The 11,871-nt window shown below is 41.8% G+C and overlaps 2 protein-coding genes across 4 annotated transcripts; one reads left to right on the top strand and one right to left on the bottom strand.

The window, feature by feature from the left end:
* Nucleotides 1-5: 5 nt before the first annotated feature.
* On the bottom strand, nt 6-1,876 carry LOC132258580 (elongin-B). Of its 2 annotated transcripts, none has more exons than XM_059755943.1 (3): nt 1,685-1,876; nt 1,478-1,571; nt 6-1,154 (listed from the first exon to the last, which is right to left on the bottom strand). In XM_059755943.1, exons 1-3 carry the CDS (start codon nt 1,712-1,714, stop codon nt 895-897), a joined length of 384 nt encoding a protein of 127 aa, XP_059611926.1. In that variant the 5' UTR covers nt 1,715-1,876; the 3' UTR covers nt 6-894. The 2 variants fall into 2 exon arrangements, with proteins under 2 accessions (XP_059611926.1, XP_059611927.1); XM_059755944.1 differs by having other exon boundaries at nt 1,712-1,869.
* An 85-nt stretch (nt 1,877-1,961) lies between these two features.
* On the top strand, nt 1,962-11,187 carry LOC132258568 (glycerol-3-phosphate acyltransferase 1, mitochondrial). Of its 2 annotated transcripts, XM_059755926.1 has the most exons (6): nt 1,962-2,485; nt 2,585-2,682; nt 8,199-9,274; nt 9,367-10,334; nt 10,412-10,724; nt 10,794-11,187. In XM_059755926.1, exons 3-6 carry the CDS (start codon nt 8,209-8,211, stop codon nt 10,991-10,993), a joined length of 2,547 nt encoding a protein of 848 aa, XP_059611909.1. In that variant the 5' UTR covers nt 1,962-2,485; nt 2,585-2,682; nt 8,199-8,208; the 3' UTR covers nt 10,994-11,187. The 2 variants fall into 2 exon arrangements, with proteins under 2 accessions (XP_059611909.1, XP_059611908.1); XM_059755925.1 differs by lacking the exons at nt 1,962-2,485; nt 2,585-2,682 and adding an exon at nt 3,716-4,448.
* The last annotated feature ends 684 nt before the right edge of the window (nt 11,188-11,871 follow it).

Here is an 11,871-nt window from a genome sequence, read left to right as displayed (position 1 = left end):
TCCTTTCTCTCTCTCTCTTTCTTTCAAGTTTTATTAATCACTAATTTCTCATACTCTTCTTTCTTTTTTTTTACAAATTACATAAATTATTCCACATTCGTTAATTTTTTTCTTCCTTTATCGTCTCAATAGATAAATTATAAATCAAAGAAATTTATATGCAAGTAATTGTACATTCATAGAAAATTGAGGGATAGCGCAAGAGTGTTTCTCAGGGGATGGTGGCAAGTGGAAGAGAAGGCTTGAAGTAGGTATATGCGGAAGGACTGAGAATGAAGCCACTTGATTCTTATTGAGTATTTAGAGGCGAAACTTTGTGATTCCCACACACGAAGTGTGTGCGTGAAATCTGTGGCGTTAGCCTGAAAACAGCACCAACTTATTGAATTGAGAGCGGACAAGAAAGTCGTCATTGTATCTCTGTGATCTTCCACGGATGAAAACCTCCCCAGGAAAAAACTATCGCATCGCTTTTAACTATCTAAAAATGAAAAAGTCGTAAAAAATGTGTGTGTGCTTTGGGGAGAAGAATTTTTAGAAGGCAATCAAGAGTAAATATTTCGAAACCCGCTTTATTATATCTATTTATCAGGCGTGAAAAGAGAATCGAGATGTATTTTTGGGGGAAAATGCAGAAAAGATGGGACAATACAATGCAAACTATAGAAAGAGAATGAATCTGTTAATTAGAAAAAAATAGTGCAAAATAAATTCCACATTGAATTGGTAAATAGAAAACATATTATTCTGAATTTTCTTGCAAGTTTTTTTTTACCTCAACTTTATGAGCTGTTTGTCCAAAAGAAACACTTCCCTTCAGCTTCTTATCTCACATGAACTCCCGTCGCTTCTCCGTGCGATGTTGCTGGCTCCATTGAGAAGAGAAAAAGGCTATTAAGCAACCTGCTCCTGGCCATTGGCAGCCTCTTGGTTCTTCATCACGTCCGGGAGGTCTGGCGGTGACGAATATGGTGTTATTTCGAGCGCCTCAAATTCACCCGTTTCCGTCCTGATGGCCAGACCCAGCTGAGCCGGTGCCTGGGCCTTCGCTGTAACAATTGAGATGCCGTAGTCCTGCAGCGGTTTATCGTCCTCCATGATTGTGTTGTCTTTGTTGTACAGCTGCTGATCGCGGGGTCGGATCTTCAGTATTCCTGCAAGGAGCAATTGCACGCTGTAATTGGCACGTATTACATAACTCGCGTAGGAGATCGCGCGAATTCTAAGTGAGCGCAATGTGGTCAAGGGGCAAAAAAACGCGAGCTGATGATTCGCTCTGGAGAGAGGACTTTGTCCTCGGCGCGAAGAGTCGGCTTGGCGATAACGCCTATCACCTCGTCGCTCCACTCATCGCGACCATCGGTAGCTGCCATTGGGTCTCCCGTGCTGAATGACGTGCTCGCGAGGGAATACCACCAGCATCCGGGAGCGTGCGTCCAATGCAACCCCCTCACAAATGCCCAACACCTTTTCTCACCTTCTATCATCTTTTTCAATTCGCTAACTGTCGTGTTATCTTTGGCGTCTGTAAAAATGGTTGTTTTCTTTCGCCGAATCATGAGGAACACGTCCTGAAACAAGAGAGATGCACTGAATGAGCTGCCCTGGCCAGAAAATGCCCCCATCATCCGCCGCACATAGGTTATGTCCGTCAAACAATGACAAATTTTATCGTTTCCGATACCTTTTCGCATGTCGCCCACTCACTCACCATTTTCCACTATATCTGAGGCGTCTGTAGATGATGTTAACGACTAGAGAGCTAGATGGACACCCAGGGAAAAGCCTTTTTCTTCGACCACAATAAAACACAAATTCTAATTTTTCCTCTTTTCTAGCACCTCTTCTTCTTCTTCTTCCTTGGAGCGGCTGTCAGACTGGGAGCGCTCCACGTGTCAGTCACCGGCAATTACGCGAAGAGGTGATTTTACAACGCCGAGGTGGTGAATTTCAATTTATCACCTGTCATGGTAGCGTGCTTTGTTTTTTGTTTTGCGCTCTTCCTTTTTTCGCCTCTTGGCCACAAAAGAGTGTGCAGAAATGATGATAATGCATTCTAAAGTGATGCCTCTCAAGTGGGTGATACATTTCAATGAGACCGAAAGAAAAAGGCCTATTTTGAGAGAGGTGTAAACGGTGTAAACAAAAAGCGCTTGACATAACCCTAAAAATCAGTGTAAATTGCGCAACTAACTCATATACTGCTTAATTTGCCATGTAAATCATTTAAGAGGCAGTGGAACATGTGAATTAGCGACCTAAGAACTTGACATAATATACTACCCACCAAGCTGAGGTAGTCGATAAGGAGGGAGAATCCTGCGAGCTCCTGATGCGGATACTGTATTGGCGGGCAATTAGATACACTTACATAAGATTTTAAAAAATTTCCTCAAGGCCTCCAATAAGAGGGCTTGAATTTTTCATCGCGTGAAAAGCGACAAGAGTGGAAAAATCTCTTGCCGAGAGCTCAAAGTGATTTCAGGTGAATTTGGCTTTCTAGTTCAATAACAACCACTCGGCCTCTTTGCACTTTGATAGTCAAGCGCCTTAATTCATCTCAATTATATAATTTTCTTTGCAGATTTTTCTTGAGCCACCTTCCAACTGCACACAGTTTGTCCGATCGTGCTGCAGAAAAGAGACGTGAAAACATCTCAGTGACAAATTCATCAGAATTCTGTGAGTATGAGATTTATCGGTGAAATCAATGCGCAAAATGCACTGCCCAATATGATTGCGGTCGTCAGACGCGCCAATTTGCATAATACAATCATTCTCTCACTGGACAAAAGTGGCGTCGAATTGAATTTACACATTCTGCTTCAAATGCATTGCCCATGGAAATTAATTCAAGACACTTCCGTTCGCACATTGCATTCTCAAATCACCTTTTCAATGCCAAGAGTTCGAAATCATCGGGCAAAAGGGCTCAATCACTCCAATCCGATCATGCAGGGAAGTCTCGACATTTAGCTGTACAGAGATGAGAGAGAGTGGAAAAAAGTCAAGATAATACTGCCAATGGGAATATACGACGCAATTCTATCCGGTGGAGTGAACTAAAACTATGTGTTGAAGCAATGCCTTGGGATCACACCACATTGAGTGTCTAATAGAATGATTCCTCGAGCGAGAGAAGGAGAACAGAGAGAACAAGTCTCGTTAGATCAATTCTCATTATCCGGTACAATTTGCTCGTCTGCCAGTGTCTTTACCTTCTGTTTCGCTGTCTTTCCGAAGAACTCCGATGTTCAGGACATTTACTAAGAAGCTTATTATGTCCAGAGGAAGAAATACTTTTTGAATTCTTTTGTAGAACAGAGCTTAGTATATTGTTGTTGTTGCTTATAAATTAATATGTCTCGCTCTTTCTTGCTTCCCTCCCATTAAATTATTTCGCCGGAAAGTGTGTGTGAGTGTGTGAGCATCACATAAACTCATTTCCATAACACTTCTGTCGAAATACAACGCTAAAAGTCTCCAAATGTGTACAAAATTTAAGACTAGAATCTTTTCAAAAATTCTTTTCGAAAAATTCATTGGGACCCTCGTTCGGGAGTCTTCGGAAATCATCGAGCAGCCAATAGCAACGGAGTATGTCAAGGTCACGTAAATTTACGGCTGATGCAATTCTAGCTTCCGATTGGCTTTTGGTTCAATCCGAAAAATTCATTGAAAAATTCGCAACTTCTGCGTGTAGATTTTTTTTGCGAATGTCACACAGAGACTCTGTGTGCTTTGTGTTATCAGTTGAATTTATTATTATTGTACATATGTCGTGTGGCACAGCACCAATTGATCGTGTGCGAGTGCAGTGAGAAGGGATAGAGAGACATGAGAGTTCAGGGAGCTGTGTTGAGGCTTTATATATCACAAGAGACACAGTCGTCTTCAGTCATTTGAATGAGCCAGTCAGAATCAGTCGATTGGCCCTCGAAATAGCTTGAGACGGCAAAGAGTGGAGATATAAATTGAATATAAAGTGTGGTGTGAGTGTGCAGTGTAATTTATAAATGAGAAGGAAATTTCCTTCGCCATTGCAATTTCACATAACTTGGACGGTGTTGTTGTTAAGGAAAGGGAAAACGTGCTCAAATACTCGTGCAATTTGGACGTGAATATCAGTGGCTTTGATGGGAGAAATAATGTGACGAGACAATTTGTCGTTTAATTCTTTTCAACTACTTAAGAGAACTATTCCTGTTGTACATTTTCTAATAAGTACAATCAAGTATCTTTTTCTCACTCACTGACTGTCTCTGTAAGCCTGACGATTGGAACAAAGTGTAGACTGTATAAATTGCATAAGGCGAATCTTATCACAAAGTGCTACCGATTTTGTGGAAAAGTTTTGTTTTCACGGGCTGAAGTACAACGATCAAAATGCTGGGAATAATTGAAATATTCCTCTTTCTCTGTGTTGTTTACTATTTATTTGGCAAAAGGTGAGTTTCACAAGAAAATTGTCATCCACCTTCGATGCAAATTTTAATACCTACACACATTAAGAACTGCTCTCTGTTGATTATGTAAGCAAAACATTGTGAGTCAATTGCATTCAGTGGTCAAATTTCGTGAATTGCTTCCATTGAGAGACATTCAAATCTCGCACGAGGTTTTCTCTCTCTTTGGGCCCACCCGATGTGACTTCCACTTGTGCATATTTTGAAGGCGACGCATTGATCTTTTAAACATGAAAAAAGTCGCACAAGACTGGTGTGATTCACTGTTCTTTCTCTCTATCATCTCTCAACTGTTTATTGGGCTATTTATTATACGTTGTGTTTTTGTCCTCAAAAAAAAAAGAAGAAGAGAAAAAAGAGACGCTGCTAGAGAGTTTTGCGGTAAACAAAGCGCGAGAGTGTGTTTTGTCGCGATAAGAAGGAGCGATATTGCAATTTATTAATAAACTCACCTGCGAGACAGATTCGAACAGGTGATTTGGCGAATTCTTCTAGTGATAAGATTATACTGAGCTTGCGGTCAACGGTATCAGTGAAAGTACATTGGGTCCAAGAGGGCAAAAATCACTGGGGGGATTTGTATGTGGTTGTCAAGAGGGGGGCTGTAATCGTCATTTCCCGTCGTGAGACAATAGGAGGGAAAACCAGGAGAGACACAAAGAGATTTAATGTTATCGGGAAGATTCATGTCACAAAAGCCAAGAACAAAAAAAAAACTCCCGCTTTTACTATCAATGTTAATTGGGTAAAAATGAAGTAACTCTTAATCCCGCCTCAAATATCAAAAAATCATCAAACCTTGTCCTATGAGAGTTGATGAGTGAACTCTGTCCTTTCTTCCCACGCTTGGCAACAATACACACAGAATGAAGAAGAAACAAAAAATGCCAAAGAAATTTTTTCTACTGATAGGAAAAGTACACGTTACTAATCAATCATTTATTCAAACTGTGAGAGAGTTTTTGTTCTTCTCGTCTCGCTAATATACAGGTTTATTGAATCTCAACAATATTGAGTCATTCTACACAAAAATGTACTTTATCTCACATCAGAATCCAATACGCAATTCAATGACCTATTCTTCCATGCAAACGCGATAGGGAAGAGTGTCCCGATCATAAATCCTTCTGATTTGTGTATTAATATAAAGTGAAATACTGATGATGAGAGATGATGGAGTGTGGAGAGAAAAAAGCTGAATAAACATGCTGAAAATTATCATTTAGAGAAGAAGAATATTGTCCGTCACTAAAAATACAACTTTAATAAATAGGAGACATACAATTTGTGCTGCTATTAACACTTGGCACATCACTGGAGATTACATACATAGGCTTCATCTTGCCCTCGTCACAGACTCAATTTGATACGACCACAAGTCGTATAAATAAATACAATTCTTATTCTAATGACACTTTACATACATACATACCATGATAATAATAAGTGTGCACAAATTATCATGAATGTGTCTCTTTCTGGAGAATATTTCACAATGACTGCTCAGCAGTCATTGAAGGGGTGAAAATGAGATTTGTGGGGCGCAACATTGGGAACAATACCCTCCGATTCTCATTTGCTCTTAAGAAAATTTTGAATTGAATAATGAATGAAATAAATATAGAGTATTTTTTATCGATTTCTGCTCTAAATATAAAAAAAAGTATCTACCGGAAGACAAAGTTAGTGATATCAATAAGACAAACTACTAGTAAAAAGTCCACTACATTTTTCGCTATTATATCAGACGTGTGCCCCCAAAAAGACCCCAATCGTTTTTTTTCCTCCTGCTTTTGATAAATAAAATGTAAACAGTGCTTTTTTGTCTACTGACTTTGGCGACAATTCAGTTAGAAATGACTCTTCTTCTTGCCATATATTATTGTATCTCATCAGTGAACGCAGAGATTGATTTCTCTCTTGACCATTACACGTCTGTTTAGAGTTCACAATAAAAGTCTCATTGGCTGGAATTGATGATAAACTTTAGCGACCCGCGCGTCTCCTTTTCAGACTTTTTACATTGCTTTTTGGCTCATGCCTCGTTTTATGCTCGCATTCACTCTTTCATTTTTGCTCACATTGCGCCAAATTGAGAGACAGAGAGAAATACTCGCTGTTTTCCCTCTCATGTCCGCGAGAATGGACAAAAGGGGGCAGAATAATCTAGTATAAAATATATTTTATGTATGTAGAAAATCCCGATCGGATGATTTTCTCTATCTTACACTCGTTTGTCTGAAATGTGTGACGAATGTGACATTCGTTATTGATTGTGGTGCTCTCTCATAAATTTTCCTTTATTTTCATTTATGTGTGAAGACGAAAAAATTGTATAAAAATATGCAAATCTTAACCGTATGATTTGTTATTGATTAAAAATGTTTAGAGGACAGCCGAGTGAAATGTTGAAGTTGGTATTTCTTAGACTGAATATTCCTTTGAAGCCAAACAATCTTCGCAATCTTCTGAGCTTGTGAATTGAAATGTAGTTTAATTGCGCGCTACTTCTGCATGCTTACATGTGATAAAGGGGTTGTTAAAGCATAAAAACATGAACAAACTTAGGTATTGATGCGATTTGTGTTCCAGTCAGCTCCGATCTTCTCTACATAATATGGTGTTGTTTCTCAGTCAATGAGAAAAGAGGCATCAAATTCATGGGAAGGCAATGAAGATGACAACAAACAGGCTTGCGTTTAGCGTGCCTGTTGAATGCAAATTTGCTTTAAAAAATTAAACCTTCTAATGGTATCACATTCACATTGATGCACATAGACATTGCGACTGAAATTGAAACCTTGAGAAGAGTATATTTTTCTCGGCGCTCCTCACTCAGTGTGACCCAAAGTTGTGTTGCCAATGCATTTTTTTTACTGGTTTACTTGACAATCTCAAGCGCGATTGAGTTCAATTTTCACTGTGCAAAAATGTATCGCTTTTAAACACTTAAAGTTGATACAAAAATGGCAATAAACCTGCTACTATTTTCAGTGATTAATAGAGAGAGAGAGAGAGAGAGAGAGAGAGAAAAAAGATCAACAAACAACCAAATGTCCCTGACCCCACTGAAAATCGCGGTAATCACGTCTCGCATCTCTTGCTCTGGTTCATTGGACCAAGAGGGGGGTCGATCGGTATTAGAACTCGTTGAAAAGTTGATTTCACAGTGACACTATTCATCGAATTTCGTCATAGGCAAGCGATTGCATTAATAAGTGGCATTAAAATGCATTGAGATTAATAGCAAGGTGTATTTTGCTATGTTAATGCTCAGCGACAAAATTGGCAATTTTTTCTGTAATGCGTTTTGATCAGATTAACCCTGAAATGAGGAATTTTAGATAAATGAATCTTCACAAGTGTGATTTTAGAAATCGATGCGCTTCCTTCTCTCCTTGAAGACGATGCGCGCTGGCGTAAGAGCGGAAGAGGGGATTGTCAGTGTAAAGTTGACTATCTGTCTATACTCAATAATTAACGTGCAACAGAGTTTGTTGATCAACTCTTCTTTGGGTCTGGTGTCCCCCCATTGAAGTGGTTGTGACCCATCGCATTCTTCTGCGTGCTTGTCGTCTCACAATGCCCCAAAAAGTCGATGAGGTGGAAAACAGAGTTGAAGAATTTGTGGGCATTTGCGCGGGTTGCGCGGGAGGAGGAGTATGGGAATTGCTGAAGGGAAATGAATAATAATTGTAGTTGTACTTCCTCGATTGTGTGCTGTCTTTGCAGGACTGGCGACATGGTTGATGTGATGTCGACGCGCCTTCAGGAGGTGTACGGCTCATGGACATACAATGGCTTTGGCTGGGGTGACGGCGGTCAGCGTGTCGAGGAGCGTCCCACATTCGATTTCTTGCGTCGTTTCGGTGAACAACAGCGTCGAAAGCGCGCTCAGGAGCGAGAGACGGACCGGCGCACCCGTGAGAATTATCTGTACGAGATCAAGGAGTCCACGATGCAGATGCCGACGACAGCACAGAATCTGCCCCAGGGTTTGGCGTGTCGCTCCTGTGCTCCCGGATCGGAGATTCAGTTGGATCCGCACGAGAGGCGTCGCGATGTGATTGATGTGTTGCGCACCACACAGCACGCGAATCAGGGCCCAAATCGTTCAAACTACGACTGGGGCACGTGGTTTCCCATCCTGGCACAGTGTCTGCGAGTGAGAAAGTATCACTTTCCCGAAGTGTCGCCCATTGTGTTGGAGGATGAGCGCGTGAAGAGTGCCATTGATCAGGCGGCAATCCAGTCGGTGCGCGAGGAGAGACAGGCAGCTGAGGCTCAAGGTAAAGCCTTCAGTGACACGGAGACGTACACGGAGATGCTGGAGCGGCACAATAAGCGAGCTCGCAAAGTGATGATGGACATGCGTTCGAAACTGAGCAATGTGTTGCTGCAAATCACGTCGTGGCTCATTTACAAGATTCTCCCCTGTTTCCTCACGGGAGCTGTGGCTCATCCGGCACAAATTGAAATGCTGAAGGCCGCCTCGAGACGCTCTCCGGACACACCATTGATCTTTCTGCCGCTACACCGAAGCCACTTGGACTATGTGCTCGTGACATTTATGCTGCTCAACAATGATCTCCGCGTTCCCGTAATTGCTGCGGGTCAGAATCTTCGTATCCCATTCTTTGGGTGGGCTTTGCGTGGTCTGGGCGCTTTCTACATCAAGCGGAAGATTGATCCGGTGACAGGACAAAAGGACATTGTGTACCGAGCTATTCTCCACTCGTACTTACAGCACTGCCTCACGGCGGGTCACAATGCTGAGTTCTTCATCGAGGGCGGACGAACGCGCACGGGTAAGTGTGAGAGTTTTATCAAGCACTTATCAATAGAATATCACTAGTTAAGATTAGTAGTTAATACCTCTCTATTTGATGTACTCTATCAGGAAAACCGTGCATTCCCAAGGGTGGCATCCTGTCTGTGGTGGTGGAGGCTTTTATGGAGAAAGCCCTGCCGGACGTTCTACTTGTGCCTGTATCAGTGAACTATGAGCGTCTCGTGGATGGGAATTTTGTGGCTGAACACTTGGGCCAGAGAAAACCACCGGAGACTTTCATGTCAGCCATCTCGGCCATCTGGAAGGCAGTAAAGTCCAACTATGGCCTGATGAGGATTGACTTCAATGAACCTTTCTCCCTGCGTGAACTCGTGGATGCCTTCAAGCGGAATCAAGAGCGTGAATTGCCATCAAAAGCAGAGCCTGGCGATCGTCTGTTGCAGCAAACCAAATCCTCCACATCGCTTTACGGCACTGACATTGTGCAGGAGGACAATCGTGCGCTGGTGGACAGTATAGCACGGCATGTGGTGTACGATTGTGCCAGTGCAACCACCGTGATGTCCACGAATGCCGTCACATTCCTTCTACTCACGCGATATCGCTGCGGTGTGACGCTGAGTGTTCTGACACAGGCTCTGGATGATCTCCGAGAGGATTTACATGGGATGAAAGACATGGGCTTCACTGGCGAATCACGAGCAATCATTGAGTATGTGATCAATCTCCTGGGCACACAACTCATCACCACAGACACGAGCAGTGGCGAGATGTTCTTGAAGCCAGTGAATACAGTGCCGGCAATGCTGGAGTTGTCCTATTACGCCAACACCCTCATGCCCTTCTACGTCCTGGAGTCCGTCATCACGACAGCTATTTATGCCCTCCTGCCGCCCACAGAGATGGTGGATGACTCAATGTCGCTGCTGGAAGAGGATGTCTTGGCGTTGTGCCACAAATTCTGTGATATCCTCCGATATGAATTCATATTGAACAAGCCGTGCCAAGATTTGGATACTCTCCTCCACGAGACACTCTTCAAAATGCGTGATAGAGATCTGATAAGTATTCCAAAGGTGAGGCTCTCGCTTTGTTGTGATTTCATGTTCATTGCAGTTGTATAATTTTGATATTTTCCCATTTGTTTCAACAGAAAAACTATACAGAGGCTGAATTGGATGCACAACGAGTGCATCGAACACTCCTGCTCAATAATGACCTCGATGATGACGACGAGGAGTTGTACCATTTTGCCCAAACAGATGAGAATGTGGTTGTGATTGACAAGAATCAGAGGCATCAGCATATTAATTCCATCGCCATCCTCGCACCCATTGCCAGAACATACCTCACAGTCGTTGACTACTTGCATCGGCTGCTCGGCAATGCACAGCTGGAGGTGGAGTTCGTGAAAGGCGCCCTGTCGGAGATCAGGCAACAGTTTGACAATCAAGAGTGTGAATTTGGTGAGATTTGCAATTTGATGGGCTAAATGCAAGAGTCTCATCACTAACACGCGATGACTGACTTTTCAGGTGAATCCGTGTCAGTGGAGATGATCAAGAACTGCCTGAAGTTGCTGGAGAAGTGGTCAGTGGTGCAGGTCGAGTGCGCCGGCGGAGTCCGCCTTCTGTCCCTGACCCACCACTACAGCTCATCCGCCGGAATTGAAGAGGTTTACCAGAGAATACAGACATTCAATTGCGTTCATCGCTTCAATTTCTCATCCAATTGACAGCGATGACCTAATTCTCTTGCAATTCGATGCATTTAGTGTATTTTCCGCCCTTTGCCCTTACATCTCCTCCTCCCATCATACCAAGTTGTCCTTCATAGAGAGCGATGAATTGTCTAAGATGAAGAGAAACTCGTGTACAAAGGTGTTTTTTTGCAGTGAATTAATAATAAACGAATGAATTATAGTGAAAACACATTTCTTTTTGCAATTAACTATATTTATTATCCTTTTTTTTCCTCTCAAACCAATATATACAGAATCTCTTTGTTCTTTTCCCTCAGCAATTGATTTCTCTTAATTGAATTAATAAGTGAGAAAAATCAACACAAATGATTAAAATCATGAATTTTATTTGAAGAAAAGAAATGCAACGTATAATCTCAAAGTGTTTGATTCTATCACATATGTTCAGTAAATGAAAAACAAGTGTGAGAAATGAAGAAAAAAAAGTATCTGAGGGAAATTTCATTCGCACAAAGAGATGAAAACACCTTAAACACTAATAGGATAATCTTGAGATAGGAAGAGAGTCCTCTCTCCTCGGTTGCGAGGTCGAGAACAAAGAGATAGATGGGAATCATTCATTGAGTTGCTCAAGAAGGAATTATTAGGGATGAGGAACTTGCAGGAAGATTCGCTGGGGATATTGGAAATTTGTTGACTCTACGATGTCCTCTCACTCATTCTCGTCCAGGAAGCCACCAATGGGTCAGTGTAATTGGTTAACATTTTGGGCTATTTAGACTGAAACCTGGAATAACTCAACATAAAAATATCTTGTGTGCTTTTCTTTCCTAAAAACTATAACTTTTTCTTAATATCTCGCCATCTCAGGTAAGAATTTTCCTCTTCTCTCTTTATATAGCGTCTCTCAT

This window comes from Phlebotomus argentipes, unplaced genomic scaffold (genome assembly GCF_947086385.1).
Source record: "Phlebotomus argentipes unplaced genomic scaffold, Phlebotomus argentipes genome assembly scaffold_4, whole genome shotgun sequence".
Classification (NCBI taxonomy): domain Eukaryota; kingdom Metazoa; phylum Arthropoda; class Insecta; order Diptera; family Psychodidae; genus Phlebotomus; species Phlebotomus argentipes.
Note: the sequence above shows the minus strand (reverse complement) of the source record. Positions and strands in the feature narration are given on the sequence as shown.

Coding starts and splice junctions, on each gene's coding strand:
- LOC132258580 (XM_059755943.1), bottom strand. CDS start 1,714: ATGGTGAGTGAGTGGGCGACATGCGAAAAG. Junction 1,572..1,684: donor AGTGGGCGACATGCGAAAAG/GTATCGGAAACG, acceptor CTCTTGTTTCAG/GACGTGTTCCTCATGATTCG. Junction 1,155..1,477: donor ATTGAAAAAGATGATAGAAG/GTGAGAAAAGGT, acceptor TGCTCCTTGCAG/GAATACTGAAGATCCGACCC.
- LOC132258568 (XM_059755925.1), top strand. CDS start 4,387: ATGCTGGGAATAATTGAAATATTCCTCTTTCTCTGTGTTGTTTACTAT. Junction 9,275..9,366: donor GGGCGGACGAACGCGCACGG/GTAAGTGTGAGA, acceptor GTACTCTATCAG/GAAAACCGTGCATTCCCAAG. Junction 10,725..10,793: donor CAATCAAGAGTGTGAATTTG/GTGAGATTTGCA, acceptor CTGACTTTTCAG/GTGAATCCGTGTCAGTGGAG.